This window comes from Varanus komodoensis, unplaced genomic scaffold (assembly GCF_004798865.1).
Source record: "Varanus komodoensis strain SLA01 unplaced genomic scaffold, ASM479886v1 scaffold2, whole genome shotgun sequence".
Classification (NCBI taxonomy): Eukaryota; Metazoa; Chordata; class Lepidosauria; order Squamata; family Varanidae; genus Varanus; species Varanus komodoensis.
In genome coordinates this window covers 40,398,072-40,414,491 of record NW_025335568.1, presented here as the reverse complement: position 1 = coordinate 40,414,491, position 16,420 = coordinate 40,398,072, and the positions used below count along the sequence as shown (strand labels likewise).

At 37.6% G+C, this 16,420-nt stretch overlaps 1 protein-coding gene across 3 annotated transcripts in view; it reads left to right on the top strand.

Annotated features, from left to right (window-relative positions):
• Window positions 1–16,420, top strand: part of PCCA (propionyl-CoA carboxylase subunit alpha) — a 357,755-nt gene that overhangs the window by 183,415 nt on the left and 157,920 nt on the right. For all 3 annotated transcript variants that reach the window (XR_006414646.1, XM_044429576.1, XM_044429577.1), the window contains exons 16-17: window positions 209–284; window positions 14,900–15,010. Coding sequence is in view for 2 of the 3 variants with exons in the window: in XM_044429576.1 (XP_044285511.1) it covers window positions 209–284; window positions 14,900–15,010 (187 nt within the window). In the remaining variant the exon portion in view is untranslated. The remainder of the gene's footprint in view (window positions 1–208; window positions 285–14,899; window positions 15,011–16,420) is intronic.

Sequence of the window (16,420 nt, the reverse complement as noted above, 5' to 3'; positions counted from 1 at the left end):
CACCTCAGAAGATGATACTTGATTAAACATTTGGGACTTCTAGCTTGGTAAGAAATGAACTGCTGAATAGAGGAGCACTTATTAATAGTCTTTGAGAAAATATGATAATCTGCTTTGGGTAAGCAGCATGTTCAAGATAAAAAAGAATTAATATTTTGACAGTGGTAAACCTTATTTTTAGATTTTTTCTCTTTTCTCTGTACTTTAGTTGATCACCTATGGATCTAATAGAGCTGAAGCTTTGCAAAAAATGGAAGAGGCTTTGGATAATTATGTTATAAGAGGTAACTATAAGAACATGGGATGTTAATGGGGTAGTCCATGAAAATGTAATAACTGGAAAATTCAAGGAAAAATTAGGCATGTGGAAGGGTTTTAACACATTCCATTGGGTGAATTCCATGACATTTACTAATCTACTAAATTTCATTCTCAAAATTAAAATACCTTCAAAGTAATAAGATGTACATTTTCCTGAGCAAATATTATATTATGAATGTGCAAAATACAGGCAGTCCCCAAGTTCTCTACATCCAAGTTATGAACAACCTGTACTTACGAACAAACTACCATAAAGCCTATTTATTTAAAAAAAATACTGCAGAAAATCATCATCACCATGAGAGAAAAATAGTGAAAAGGGAGAGAGGGAATGTCTCCAAAGAAACACCACACAGAGAGAGGAAGCAGCAGGGGAGAAAGGGAAACCTCCAAAGCATGCCTTCCTGCCCTGCCCATCTGGAGAGGGAATCACTGCAGCATTTACTTGCTACAAAGTGGAGGCACTGGTGAGTTTGAGTGGGGAGGGAGCCTAGAGACATTGCATGGGGATTCTGTACCCCAACTCGTGCACATGTGGAGGGCCAACTATACGTGACCTGGCTTACATACAAATTTGACTTAAAGATAGTTTTCCATTTTCTCAGGAATGGAACTCAATAATAACCCTGGGATGTCTATAACTACACTGTAGACCAGCTATCCAATATTGAAGAGGTTAGCTCAAATCATTAAGGGAAACTACATCTCTGATTTCCCCATCTCTGGCATTTCTGATTTCTTGGTCTAGAATTTCTTGTTCTCAAAGTTCTGTTCTTCATTTTTTTTAACTTCCTGTCTTATAAACATTGTGTTTTTTCTTACCTGTCTTTTTATTCACTCTTCTTTGCTTTACAATTTAGTTTTTAGCACACCTAATGTTGTCAAATTTCCATCAGGAAACTATGCGTTCATCACATCTGGAAAGAGCTGTTGCTCTATCGAGACAGTAGTTTGAACACTTGAGAGTAGCACTTTCTAATAAAAAATGTATAGAGAATGCTGGCATGCTTTGGCAAACTGCATGGTTTGTGCTTTTGCTGACCACATACAAAAACAATGGTAATGTCTGTGGTGCTTAGTAAAGACTGACTGTTACACTAAATTGTGTGTTCTGATGGCTTTTTAGCAAATCAGGTGTTATATAAATTTTATTAAAAGGTACATTAATAAGATTAGTTAACTTTTTATTTAACACTACTTTTATTAAGAATGATAAAAAGCGCATTTTTCTCCTTTAATTTTAATGCACATGTATTACTGTTTATATATGAGTTGGTAATGACTATATGATAAGATAATATTTAGAAATAGAATCTCAGTGGAGTGGTTTAGTTTTCCTTATTTCCTAAAATAAGTTGTCTGCTTTAAGTTTACTCTTCTCCATTACATGTAACTGTGTAATTCCAACACTGCAGGGTTTCCAGTTTCTTGACTTTTTCCACCTAACCCCCATTGCTAAAATCCAATAAATCAGCATATTAAAAGAAAGAAATATAGAATGCTTCTCCTCCGCTTTACTACTATTTATGTGACCTTTTCTTTGCAGAAGTAAGAGCATAGAACTTGAGAGCTTTAGCACATGTATTTTTCCAAAGATATCTACCCAACTCTTTAAAAATCTTGAGACTTAGTGAAATTGAATGTCTTTAAAAACATGTAGTATTTGGCTAACAACAATAACAGCTATAAAACTGTATTTTGAGTGCTAGTACAAGACGTATAGTTGGCCTGATCCTTGTACACATGGATGTTCAGATGGCACACACAAAGTTTTGGCACATGTTTAACAAGTTCTTTAGTCACTGCAATGTTGACATCAATTTCTTATACATGTTCACATCACATGTCATCAGGTAGCCCTGACATTGCAATGAGACGCTGCTTCTGTGTGCTGATACCCTTAATATATTCAGGGCATTATTTAAGTATTTTCTTTTAGACAAATTTATCACATGACACATTTCATATAATGTTCACTGTACTGAATAATGAACTGTTTTACACACTGTTTTAGTGTGAATTAAATGGACATTCCTCATACAAATTTAATTTGAAGCTACTTCTTTACAGCACAATTCTAAGAATATTTATTAAAAATAAATTCCCATAAATTTACTGGGAACTATTTCTAAGTATACATTCATATAATTGTAAAGGTCTGAATGAAGGCATGTAATGGAAAACAGAAATTTTTTCGAAGCCTGGTGGTATTTTACATAGTTAAAATATTGCTTATGCAACAACCTTCCAATTTCCCCAAATTTAGATTGACTAAGGTTCAGGAGAATTCAGAACACTGAAAAGAACTAAGTACAAGTACAACATCCATTGGTCTGTTTCCTAGGAGTACTTTCCAAAGAAATAATGAGCAAGAGATTACATTATTAAATGTTCAGTTTTAGTGTGGGTTGTTAAACCTGTATTTAAGTATATTTTAACTTTTTTTTTTGCATAAATGACTTTATGCAAAGTCATGCAAATGCAGGACATTATGCAGCCCACCAGTCATTTGGATGATTACCACTAATGGAAGAGAATGGATATTTAAGCTTTTTTTCTTCCATGTATGTAAGGCAGAATCGTACCTTTTTGTTTTTCCTTGGCATCTGCATTGAATTTTTCCTTTAACAAAAATGATTTTGAAAGTTCAGTATACTTTATGAATATTTCTGGTTGTATATACCTTTGTATTGTTTAGTGCTCAAAGTAGGTAGATACTTCAGAGTATTCTTTATATTTTCCTTTAAATCTCCAGTTAAGGCAATGTGTACCTTTACAGTTGAAATAATGTATTTCTTGGAAAGTTTTCTTTTGGATATTGAGTTTCTGAGTTTTTTTTAAAAAGGGAATGGAATACAGTATGTCTGTGTATACGTATGTGAGGCAGTGGGGTAGAGTGGTAACAGCAGGTGATTGCTTTGGGAATTGTGGTCTATTGTTCCACTGCTAATGTATTACTAAAGATTCCATAACCTTGCTCTCATTCATTTAGAGCAACTATGAGGTACTAGGGGTATTCAGTACCAGCAACAAGTTTGGTAGACAGTTGTCATCAGCATTTCTGTACCATTTCAGATGACATTAGGCCAAGATCTCATGACTGGAAAAACTGGAAAAAAGGTATTTTTCATGATTCCCACAGAGTATCATCATTCTAGGCCTTGGAAGACCATTAGTGCCTCGGATGAACACTTCCTGTGAAATTCTGTGAGATACTAGGTGTTGGCCATTCACCTGCTCGTGTTGGGAAAAGCTTGTGTTTAGTTATCAGTATATAGATTAAAAGAAAACAGGAAACTGCTTCTGCAGTTAGGAAGTAGATATCCCAGTTTGCAGATATTACAGCAACAGCAACAAAGCATGGGACGGTTGAATGTTGATTTATGCAAGCCATACAGTACCTGGGTTTGGATAACAGTAGGCCATGCCCAGGCATGTAATTAGGCAAATGGTGTCTGGCACACATAAACTTATATAAGTTGTAGTGAGTGGGATGGTGTAGCTTGGTGTCCTTTAACAGCAGGGGTCTGGACTTGATGGCCTTCAAGGCCCCTTCCAACTCTAGTATTCTATGATTGTTTTATGTAGGTCATTATAAATCAAGACCGTCTAAAGAGGTGGCACAGTCTGTACTATATTCGGTCATCTGTTACTGTGTCTATTACACGTCCTTGTTTTCTCTCTCTCTCTCAGCATTAGCTAAGTCTGGGTACATCATGGTATCAGATGCTGGTTATTAATGACACATGTATCCTGTCTTTCAATACTTGCCATTAAAAATAGTGTGTCAGGTATAAGGACATGGGATAATAATACTGAATTTGAAATGAACATGTAACATTCAAAGCTGGCACTTTGGGACTAAGTGGATAAGCATGGAAAATTTGCAAAAAATCTTAGCAGGAAAGTATAGCAGAACTTGTAGCAGAAAAAAATGGAGAAGAATTTATGACAAGTGGACACGACTTCAGGTAATGATTTGAACCCAGATCTTACTGACCCTAGTGTATTCCCATGCAGTTGCAAGTACTACTGAATTGTAGCCAAAACTTAAGACCATTTTAGTATTTCAAAAGGAGTAGAATAAGTTCATAGTTTTTCCACTAGTGATCCTTACAGAAATGTCTTCATTTGATCAGCTTGGAACACAAACTCTGGTTGAAATCAAAGTAAGCCCTTTCTTTCTTTCAGACTCTAATCAATCACAAAGGTTAGAACAAAAGCCATACTGAAAACAATTGGGGTGCAATTCAGGAATTATTATTAGAAAGAACCAGGAAGAAAAGAACAAGAGAAGACAAAAACAGAAATTTCAAAGCACAGAAGCCCAGGGGGCGTTGAAGATTTACAGTAGGGAGAAAGGAAAAGAGATATAAAAAAAGACTGAACCTGACCCAGGCTAGACTAATGGAAACAAAGAGAGCTTGTGGTAGCAGGAGCAGTGTGGGAAGTACCAGAAAATGGTTTGGGAGGTGGCAGAATGGCAGAAGAAACAACTGAAGAGAACCCCCCCCCCCATTTTTCTTTAATTGCACATCCGTCATTATGAATCTGTAGTTTTATAGGGAACCCCCCCTCCCAAATGTTTCTTTGTCACAAGATAAAAGTTGTAACAGCAGATAGGAGTCAACACTAAATGATCTGCCAAAATGTCAACCATTGGATACCAAGGCTGGAATCCTAAAGACACTAACTGGAGAGTTAGTTCCCAAGGCAGCACTATGGAACTGCTGGCTGCACCATTGAAAACACTTTCTGCAGATGGTAGAGACCATTTGCACTGGTGCTGCAGGAGAGATAAAAATGTCAATCCCTTCTTCACTGAATCCTCAATCTGACTTAGGGAGCAGGGCAACCTGGGGCAGGGGTGCAATTGCTGTTAACAACAGCAACAACAACAACAGAAAGGAAGGAGGGAAAGGAGGAGAGGGGAGAGGAGGGAAAAAGTGCTCAGGAGGCATGTGTGCATCAACAACATTGTGTATAGCTTGGCTATACGTCAAGTTTCTGCAAGTTCTTGGAGCAGCATTGTGATGTGCTTCACTTTCCTGTGACTTAGGAGACTCTCCAGTATTAGTGAACACATAATTAAAGACTGTTCAGGTAGCACCATTACCCCTGTTTCATTTTGCCAGATTTCCCTAGCTGGCCTTGAAGCACCCTATAGGCAGTTAATACTATCTACTGTGGTATCCTTCTGAGGATACTGTCTTAACTGGGAGCAGGAAGCACTGTTTTACAATTGTTCTGCTCTGATTTGGACAGCTAACTTTAGTAGGTGGTGTTGGGAGGATGTTTTGACTGATGGAGACTCCATTGTGGTATCCCTCAGGGCTCCCATACATGAAATAACTGAGAAAAATTTCCAGAGAGACAGAGTAAGGAGTCATCAAAATGCAAAGAACATGCAGTTTTATCTCTTCTGCTACAATTACAACCTTATCTCGTTAGAGGTAGCCTGACTGTAGTTATCCATTCCTGTGCAATAGTCTTCTAAGTCCTGGCTTGTTTGTTTCACTTTATGGAGACAACATCTTTAGCCTAAGTATTGTCCAGAGCCGTATAATTTTTGCAATTCTTCCTAGACTCTTCAACACATGCTTTCCATTATTTGATAGTCATTATTTGTAAAATAACTTGGAGACACAAAGAATGCTATTAAACTCACAAGTCATAAAAGATATGGCAAATATTTTAGTCAGGATATAGAGAACTGTGGCAATAGTTCAGTGAATAAAAGATGGCTTTAGGAATCTTTAACTGAAATAACAACTGAATATGTTGCATGGCAAACTGCATTTGAAAATGCAGAGTTCTTAAAAAATACATTCATGTTATACTATGGCAGGAAACAGTACAAAGGGACCATTCCATTAGGCATAACTTTTCTGTAAACCTAAAGTAGCCCTTTTGAACCTTGCTGTTCAAGAAGCAGGACATGACAATAGCAAAGAAGCAACCCAATGCATAAATGACTACACCTTCAGAAATGTGTTTGAGTTCAAATATAGGAGCATATTAGGGTATATGTTGTTCCCACTTTTTGGATTGTTCCTCTGTTTTGAAATCTTAATGGGAGAAATTGAGATCTAATGTACAAAATATGCAACTATTTGTTATGAATGGACTTCTGGACATGGTAGCAGCTTTAGAGTTGGGCAAAGGCAAGTTCTGTTGACATTTAGAAGGACATTAATTTGTACACAATTCTAAAGATGGATTTATCTTCTTCCAATTTATTTCACACACACACACACACACACACACACACACACCCCAACCAACCTGGACCTTATCTTCATATTTGACAGCTACAGTGTCAGTGCAAGTATGAAATAGATTTATATTGTTGAGAGTGAGCAAGTGTTTTCCCTCTAGGTTTTTTCCCCAAGAAGTGTAAGTAGAAGCTGAATACAGCAGACCGTAATTCTATCCTTTTTCCCTTTAGTACTATTTAAATGAAATGGAATATCTATTAAATGTCAACTTGTACAGTGATTTTCTAAGATGGTCTGGCAAAATAGCAATGTTCAATTATCATTATGCAGTTTAAATCTCTCATAAAAATGAATTTAATGCTTTTGCAACTAATAACTATGCAAATAAAGTTCTTTCCATTTCACTTAACACAATTAAAATTCGCAGCAAGTTAAATATATTGAATTGTTTATCTATGGAGAGACATGTAGGACACCAATTAAGTTTACATGGATAAATGCAGATTTGTGTTTTGTGAATGTCAAGTTGACAGAAGCTTAATATTGTAAAAAGGGCTAATCAACACAGAATATGTTTAGTGTCAGTAAATATTTATACTGAAGAATGCTTCCTATGAATGATGAGATACAACAGTCAGCTTATTCTGAATTTTACTAATTAAATTCTGTGACTTGTAGATCATTACATTCATATAATTTCTGTTTAATTTTATACAGTTTGCTTAATTCTATAACATGTATAAATACCTCAGTGATAAAGAACTTAAAGGACTCTTCAGATCCTTTCTGCACATCCCCAAATTTAAAGCTGATGATACATCACCACATTAATAGTGCAATATTGTCTTAGTCATTTTTTCCATCAGTGCATATTGAATGGATTTATAACATTTTGTTTCCTTCCTCTTTGTTGTATATTATGTCATACAATCTAGTGCAGAAGAAGTTATTGAGACTGGGGGATGAATGATGATGCCTACTAAAATTTTGTATCTGGGCTTTTATGCAGTTACAAGCAATGGCTGTAGACTAGCCAGAGTAGCAGAACCCAAGGATACATCTTTCCCTCTAGACTTCTCCACTGTGCTGTTAAAACTGCATGAAGTCGCTGATCAATTTTATCCAGAGGTTTGGATTTTGGTGTCATCAGTATGCATGTGACAGGCAAGTCTGTCTCCTTTTGGTCTCCTTTCTACTTTCCAAACCTAGAGTCTGTGGAATTTGTGAACAAGTGTTTATAATAGGTTGGATGTGGGCTGAAGTGCAATCCATACAATTCCAGAGGTGTTCTTCGTGAAGAGTTGGCTGTCTCAAGGATAGAAAATTGACTTATTTGTGGCTGAACTGCCTTCCCTTGAAAAAATCAGGCTCATAGTGTAGGATACTTTGGGGCTGGTGCTGCTGTTAGATTCTCTGGTAGCAAGAAATGCTTCTGCCCTGCTTTGTTTGGTGCAGTATAACTCATGATCAGGAACTGAGTGTGGCTTATTGTTGAACCACTGGTTGTTGTGCTAATGCTTTTCTTCTTTGTGGTCGCTGTGCATCACACGTATGGGCTCTGTGCCTGTGCAGGGCCTGTTGTCGGGAAGATTTTCCTAGCTAAACTCATTTTGGTGGGAGCCCCTGCCATTTTCCCCACTCAACCACTGTTTTGGGCAGCCTTGGGTCTGTTCCTAGCTTCTTCACTTTTTACCTCAGCTTTATAAATCTTTAAAAATCTTCTATTCTTTCAAAACATTCACCTTTGCTTGTGTTTACTTTTATGATCTTTATTCCTAAACCCTTATCAAAAATAATTGAAGAAATACAGTAATATCTCTAGAAAAAATACCTATCACTGACCTTTTTAGGTCTATCTTTTTGTCTTACCTTTCAACTTTCTCCCTGATTGTTTTCAAAGCATCTGTTAGGAAATGTGTGCACTGTGAATGTCACTATCCGTGGTTCTTCTGCCTATGCCTCTTACTTACTTATTTATTTAAAATGTATTTATTTAAAATATTTATACTCTGCCCAATATGCAAAAGTGTATCAGGGTGGCTCTTTTGCCTGGGTGAGGACCACCCCAGGCTCAGAAGAACTGAGTGGGCTAACTTAAAGCCAGATTGTGGAGCCGCATCCTTATGGCTGCTGACTAGGCCTCAATCCCCAGCTTCTGGGTAGCTCTTTTCTCCTGCCCATTCATCTGTAGCTGTTGTAGTAATGTGGTTTTTGTGTTGTCTGTACCACTGGTGCTAATAAGCCATGGTATGTTAACCACAAACAACCTGTAAAGACATCCCATATTTTGTTCTTGACTTGTGAGCTGTTGGTTGTTCACCATGGTTAGTTAATACTGCTGGTTTCAGAAAATATGATAACCTGTTTCACCAAAAAGCTACACTCAGGCCAGACCTGATCCTTGAGTGTGGGTTATTGCATTGCCTGAACCCAGTCATTGTTTGAGTGTTTCCGGAGAAGGGAGACCTTTTCATGGTTATGCATGCCTTAGCAATATCAAATAATATAATGTGTTCCAAGTGAGGCTGCCCTTACAGAGGGTCTGGAGATTTCTGCTGATGAAAGGCCTTTTTAACGGAATATAGTAGTTTGTGCATGTACTTATTTCACTGGGAACCTTTTCAAGCACAATGTAAAGAGTTTAGGGCCAGGGCAGGGGCTTGGGATCCATGGGTACACTTGGGAAGCTATTTTAGGGACCTTTGCCTTAAGGACTGTTTCCCACTATGTGAGCTTGATGTACCCTGTGATGCCCTTTATTTTAACTCGGTGCCTGCTGAGAAGTGCTTTGTAGGAATAAGGAAAGGACATTTTCAACTGCAGCATGCAGACTGTAGAACTTCTTGCCCTGTGAGATATATTTTGCTCAATTTTCTATGATTTTCTACTGCCAAGTCAGAATTTTAGGCAAGCATTTGACATGCATTCTCTGTGGTGGTTTTAGTGTCCTGGATATATTTTGCTGTGTTGTGATTTAGTTTTAACTGTATGGTATTTTGTAAGCGAGTATTTTAAGTGTGGAAAGATAGAATATAAATCCTGTAAATAGACAGATAATTGCTCTGACTAAGGGTGAGTACTAAATTTGGAATCAAGGCCTTTGTCGAAGTGGTTCAGCTGTTGCATTGCATAGATGGCCTTGACTTAACTGTGTATCAAGTTCTGTAATATATCTCAAAATTAACTGAGCCTATTTAGATATTTAGCCAACACTATTACTGGACTGAAGAATATTAATGTGCTTTGTAGCTCATTGATCTGCATGTCCTTAATTACCGATATATATGGTATTTCATCTACCTCAGATACTCTATATCTGTTTACATAGATATCTCAGAGCACTTTGAACTGGGAAAAGTAATGTAGATGAATAATATCATTGGTTCTATATTCTTGGAATTATAGGCTAACATTTTATGATGACTGTTAGGATTTGGAATGAGATAGCGACTATCTCCCCCTTCATGGATCACGACCTTGTGTAGCTCAATGAAGCTATGAGCTATGCTGTGCAGGGCCATCCAAGATGGACAGGTCATAGCAGAGAGCTCTGACAAAACATGATCCACTGGAGAAGGAAATGGCAACCCACTCCAGTATCTTTGCCATGAAAACCCCATGGACAATACCAAAAGGCAAAAAGATATGACGCCGGAAGATGAGCCCCTCAGGTCGGAAGGTGTCCAATAGGCTACTGGGGAAGAGCAGAGGGCCAGTAGTAATAGCACTGGAAAGAATGAAGCAACTGGGTCAAAGCCGAAAGGAGATGGGAGTACCAGACCATCTTATTTGTCACTTGAGAAACCTGTATGCGGGTCAAGAAGCAACAGTGAAAACTGGACATGGAACCACTGATTAGTTCAAATTTGAGAAAGGAGTTCGGCAAGGCTGCTTATATGCAGAGCACATCATGAGAAAGGCGGGGCTAGATGAATCACCAGCTGGAATTAAGATTGCTGGGAGAAATAACAACCTCAGATATGCAGATGATACCACAGAAAGTGAAGAGGAACTAAAGAGCCTCTTGATGCGGTTGAAGGGGGAGAGCACAAAAGTTGGCTTGAAACTCAACATTAAGAAAACTAAGATCATGGCATCTGGTCCTCTCACTTCCTGGCAAACAGATGGGGAAGAAATGGAGGTAGTGACAGATTTTATTTTCCTGGGCTCCAAGATCACCGCAGATGGTGACTGCAGCCAAGAAATTAAAAGATGCTTGCTCCTGGGGAGGAAAGCTATGGCAAATCTAGATAGCATATTAAAAAGTAAAGACATCACACTGCCAATAAAAGTGCGTATAGGCAAGGCTATGGTTTTCCCAGTTGCAATGTATGGCAGTGAAAGTTGGACCATAAGGAAGACTGAGCACCGAAGAACTGAGGCCTTTGAATTGTGGTGCTGGAGAAGGCTCCTGTGTGTCCCTTGGACTGCAAGGCAATCAAGCCAGTCAGACCCAGAGGAGATCAACCCTGACTGCTCTTTAGAAGGCCAGATCCTGAAGGTGAAACTCAAATACTTTGGCCACCTAATGAGAAGGAAGGACTCCCTGGAGAAGAGCCTAATGCTGGGAACAATAGATGGCAAAAGAAGAAGGGGATGGCAGAGAATGAGATGGTTAGATGGAGTAACTGAAGCAGTCGGCGTGAGCTTAAGTGGACTCCAGGGGATGGTGGAGGACAGGAGGGCCTGGAGGAATGTTGTCCATCGGTTCATGATGGGTTGGACATGACTTTGTGACTAACAACAACAACAAAAGCGACTATCTCAGTGGAAAGGGTTGGCTACAGATACATTTGAGTATCCATTCAGCCTTCACATTTGGACATCCTGTCATAATTAATTCTATATAGAAGGATGGCTGTTATAAAATAATGCCCTTCAGCTGTTTATAGCGGAGTTCTGATAATGTGCATGAAATACAAATGTGAAAGTTTGAGATGATAAAATAAGCTTTATAATAAGTCAGACAATAACTTTTGCAGGGATACCACTGATGACATAGCATTTACCATCCAAGCCATTTTCTTTTTATGACCTGATTTTCATGACATGTGATGATTGGTTGTCTTCCTTGTTTGTTTCAGGGTGGCTTATTGTGACAGTTAAACCTGGTGTGCTGTAGTTTTCTCAGCATTTTTGAATGGGCACAAGTCACCCTGAGAACCCATGGATTGTTGGGTGGCTCAGGGTGGCTTGTTTTCAGGGTGGTTCCTCCTGATTCGCAAGCCTGGCAGAATGGCTTGTCATCATGTGTCAGACAGGCTACAGAGGTGCCTGTTGGGCAGAAAAAAACTCATCATTCCTTATGATCTTACTAGTGCCATTGTCCCCTTCCATTCTCTGTTGCCATCTTCCACCCTGTAATACATTGGTAAGACATGATACTCATCAATTCACTTTTCTTAGATACTGCCACCTGTTTATTTTCACCATTAGGAAGACCTGTGTAAATATAACTTCATTTGTTTTAACTGCCAGGCAAAATTGTGCAAAATTGCAGATAAGTGTATATTCACAACGACTATTGCACTTTAGTGAATGTGTGCAAACCTCCCTAAAAGTAAAACAACCCCACTGAAGTTACATTTAGATAAAACTCCCTGAAGGTGAAAAAATAATTAAGTATGCACAGAGTTGCAAACAGTTCTAAAAGCCTTCTACTCTGCTAATGAGCACTCCTGCACTCATCAGCAGAGTAGTCTGCTCAGATTGTGTCACAAAGCCCAGTGATATACAGGATGGGAACAGGTGACAAGTTGCAGAACACCTGATTGACTGTTGGGAGTAACGTGGGTTAGTGATGAGACAGACAACCCAACATGGCTTATCATGGTGTGCCAAGATCCCCATTAAATGTTTTCCTACTTGAGATTCTGATTCAGTACAGAATAGGTGAGTAGCCCATGTGCTCCACCTTTGTTAAATTCAGCAGCTTTAGGCTAGTGGTTGCTTTTGTCTGCCCAACTTTTCTGCCTAACTTAACTTCAGCTTAAAACTTGACTTAAAACTTAACTTGTCTCCCTAACTTAACTTCAAAAAATGTGAGAATAAAAAGAGATAAATCCTTATCTATTACTTTAATCGATTTAAGGAAAGGCAAGATAAAGAAGTTGGTGGTTGTGGTACCATCCTCCTGAATTTGGTTTTCTTAAAATTTATTTTTGAGAACTGAAATATTGAGTCAAAATTGAAGTAGTGATACATGGATATGGATATGGATGATATATGTACTGTGATATGCAGAATAAATAAAGGAGGGGAAAATAATATTGCACTTTGCTAACACTGATTTTCTATGTTTTCTTTTGAAAAGTAGAAAAACAAATCTACACTAATTTCATTTTCTTTTAGCCAATTCTTTTTGCATCAGGAATAAGCAGTACAGAAGTGATATTCTTCCAGTTTCTGTAAATTCAGTTTCAGTTGCTTAGATTACCAAATGTGATTTCAAAATAGGAAAAAAACCCAATGCAGAAGGAAATATCATTGCAGGATAAATATAATGTGTTCAGTGTGCGTGCAGGCTGGCCTTTGTTTGATCTCGTGAGCATCTGGGGGTTAATGTCTGGTTGGTGTTTTCGAAGCAGCAGGTGATCAGGAGTAAACTCCTTTAGGGGTCCAACATTTCTGTAGGCTCATAGTTATTCACACAGATGGGGGATATCTTGTGAACTTTCACTGAGGTCATGGTGAACTGCAAATCATACACTGAAAGTTCTGTTGTGTTAAGTTCTTGTGAATGAGGCTGTAGCACTCTAGCTATTAATTGGCTAAACACAATAGAATTACTGAAATTTAATTTTATAAATATCTAATGATAGCTGAATGAGTTCTTATAGAAAAAGAAAGTAAGTTTTGAGTGCTCAAAACCTTGTACTCTTAAAATTAAGTTTGTTTAGGATAGAGGGGATGAAATGGAGATGTTGTCTGTTTTGCATGCTGTCTTGGGTTCCTTGAAGGAAAATGACAGGAAAAGATCTGTTAAAAATATTCATGATATGGTCTTAAATGATAAGTACTGCTACTTTTCCTTGTTCTCTATATGCAGATTTTCCGAACTTATGTTTTCTCCCATGCATGTTGTTTGAAATGGACTACAATACTTGAATTTAGGCCTCTGGGTGATAAGTAGGCACACCAAAATTCTTGTGATTTGAAATATCATTTCACCAGGGATTGCAGAGTAGTTTGTGCAAGAAAAATGTTCTAGATCATTATGATTTTTCATTTTTCACACAAAAATGTGTGAATGCATGCTGAATTTCATAGAAAGTATTGCAGTATGAGTGTAGGTGGTAACAGTTCAATTTTATTTCCTTTAATTTTGTTAGTTTGTCCAGAAGTTTTGATTATACTGAATATGGATTATAGCAATGTAGCAGCATTCTGTTAACTCTTATAAAAGTGTTTTGTCTGCAGACCCTAACTGGATTCTCTTCCGATCTACCTAACACCAGCTTCAAACATTAGGTGCTTCAGGCTCCAGATGTGCCACTGCTCATAATATAATGAGTTATGAAGAGTTCAGGAACTCACTCTGAATATGTATCAGTAAAGTATAGATGTTCTGTCAGCATTAAGAATCCTGATATTAGTTAGAGAAAAATGTGAAAATAAAAATCACCATATGTGTCTCAGTAGTTTGAACCCCCCCTCCCCAAATGATCCTGATCAGAGACCCTGAAGTCAGAGAGGGTTTAATATCCTCCAGATCGCTTTATGAAGGTAACTGTTGCCCTGCCACTTCTCTGCAGGGAAGCAGTAGTCCTGATCATGTGTGTGAGGAGGCTTGTTTAAACTTTCCCTCCCCCATAGCAACTCTGTGGTTGTGAGTGCCATTGGTATGTGTATGTTGGGGGTGGGGTATAGCCTTATCCACTTACTTGTGCAACCTCCACAGCGTTTGGCAGCAGTCAGTTCAGCCTCCCAACCCAAAAGATTGGCCAACTTGAGAGAATAATATAAATTTTAGAGATATTCAACTAAGATTGTAGTCTTATGTGTGTTATATCTTACAGAATTTTTTTCCAGTGGTATTGTTTCTGTTACAGAAAAAGTATGGACAGGTTAAAGAGTTGTGAAGCTTGACTATATACATTTTGCTTGAATATTCAAAAGGATACTTTTGATTTGTTGTATTTAACTGCAGCCTCCATACTGAAAGGCTGTGTAAAATCCCATTTATTTGGACTTTTTAATGTATGGCTCTTTATGTATTTGCGTGGTGCTTTTATTTTTCTATCCACCCCAAGCACCAGTGCTTCAAATGTGTCTGTAAAGTATATACATTCTGCTACATATTCCTCTGGCAAGGTCAGGACACATTCATCTAACATGATTAAATGCTCATTTACTTTCAGGTGTAGCCCACAATATACCTCTGTTACGTGAAGTGATAACACATCCACACTTTGTGCAGGGAGACATCAGCACTAAATTTCTTTCTGATGTGTATCCTGATGGCTTTAAAGGTGAGTTATCAATAGAAATTTTATGTCTGAGAAAAAGGCATGGAAGGCTTATAGTTTCTCACTCAGTCAAAAATGCTTCATAATTTTTTTTTTAACCTAATATTTCAGTTTCTCAGCTTGAACTTTTTAGTAAATAACTTGTAAAATTAATCATTTTTCTCAGCATTCAGAGAAATTCAAATCAAAATCGGTTGTTATTATTAATAATATTTATTATTAACATTTATATACTGCATATTTGCAAAGAAAACACTCTTTTTAAATGATGCCAATTGATTATCTGGACCAAAGCATTTTTTAAAAAACAGCAAGTCCTGTTCATTGACGACATTTTTCTTGCCTATTCAATCCTAATTATTTGCACCGAGTCATCTGTTTGCTACAACATTATAACATGATGGTAGTGCCATGGCTTATGTTGCTGCACTGGCATGATACCACCCATCCTAAGCTAGTCAGTGTTGCCATTCTGTGACAGACCCACTCTAAAGAGCCCTTTTTTTCTATTCACTTAAAGTTCAAGCTGCATCTCTCTCTCATATCTGCATAATTGAAAGCTGGATCCTTCATTCACAAGGATGTGTCATGAGCTGGCACAATATTTTAAATGTATTTTATTTCTAGCAAAATATTGCTTGAAAATGGATCCAGGACCATAATTTTGGGAAGAGTGCATTTAATTCCTCATTCAATAAAAATTTAATTTAGAGAGATTCTTAGGAAGGAGGACATTTATACTACCAAGGTTCCAAATTGTGCTCCCTTTTGTGATTGAGGGGGTATTTTGTTTGATCCCATATAAGACTTCTATGCTAATAATCAAAAGGCTCTGTCTCACTGTTTGTTTACTTTTTGACTATGTATGTGGGGAAATCTGTATCCCAGAACTACTGAAGAACTATGGTTATCAAACTGCCTGCTACCACTGATATAAAAGCTAGTAGTATAGCAGCTTTATTTGTCTTAGCTTTAGCAACAGTTAATGTTGAATTTGTTTGCTATCATGTCATAAATTGTGCTGCAGAAGCTTATCATTCTTCAGTTTTTTAACAGGTGATTTGCTGGTGTATGACTAGTGCTTTGTGCTGCATTGTACATTCCTACCACCAAAGCTAAAACAGTGAAATGGAATTAAATTTGCCAGATGGTTTATTCAGTTTTCAATATGATGCTTAAAAGAGGAAATTCTTAAAGTAGCTAGAAGATTCTATAAGAAGATTCTGTACAGCATTTTATGGTGCAATAACAAATTATGACAATTTTCTAACTTTCTTGATCTATTCTCCCAGTTTTCCCCATGTTTAAGCATCCTAGCCTTAACAAAATACAATTCTGCTCATAAGTGCACAGTACTAATTACCAGTTTATTCATACTGCTCTTTGCATGAGCAGATTTGATTGCAACTGAAA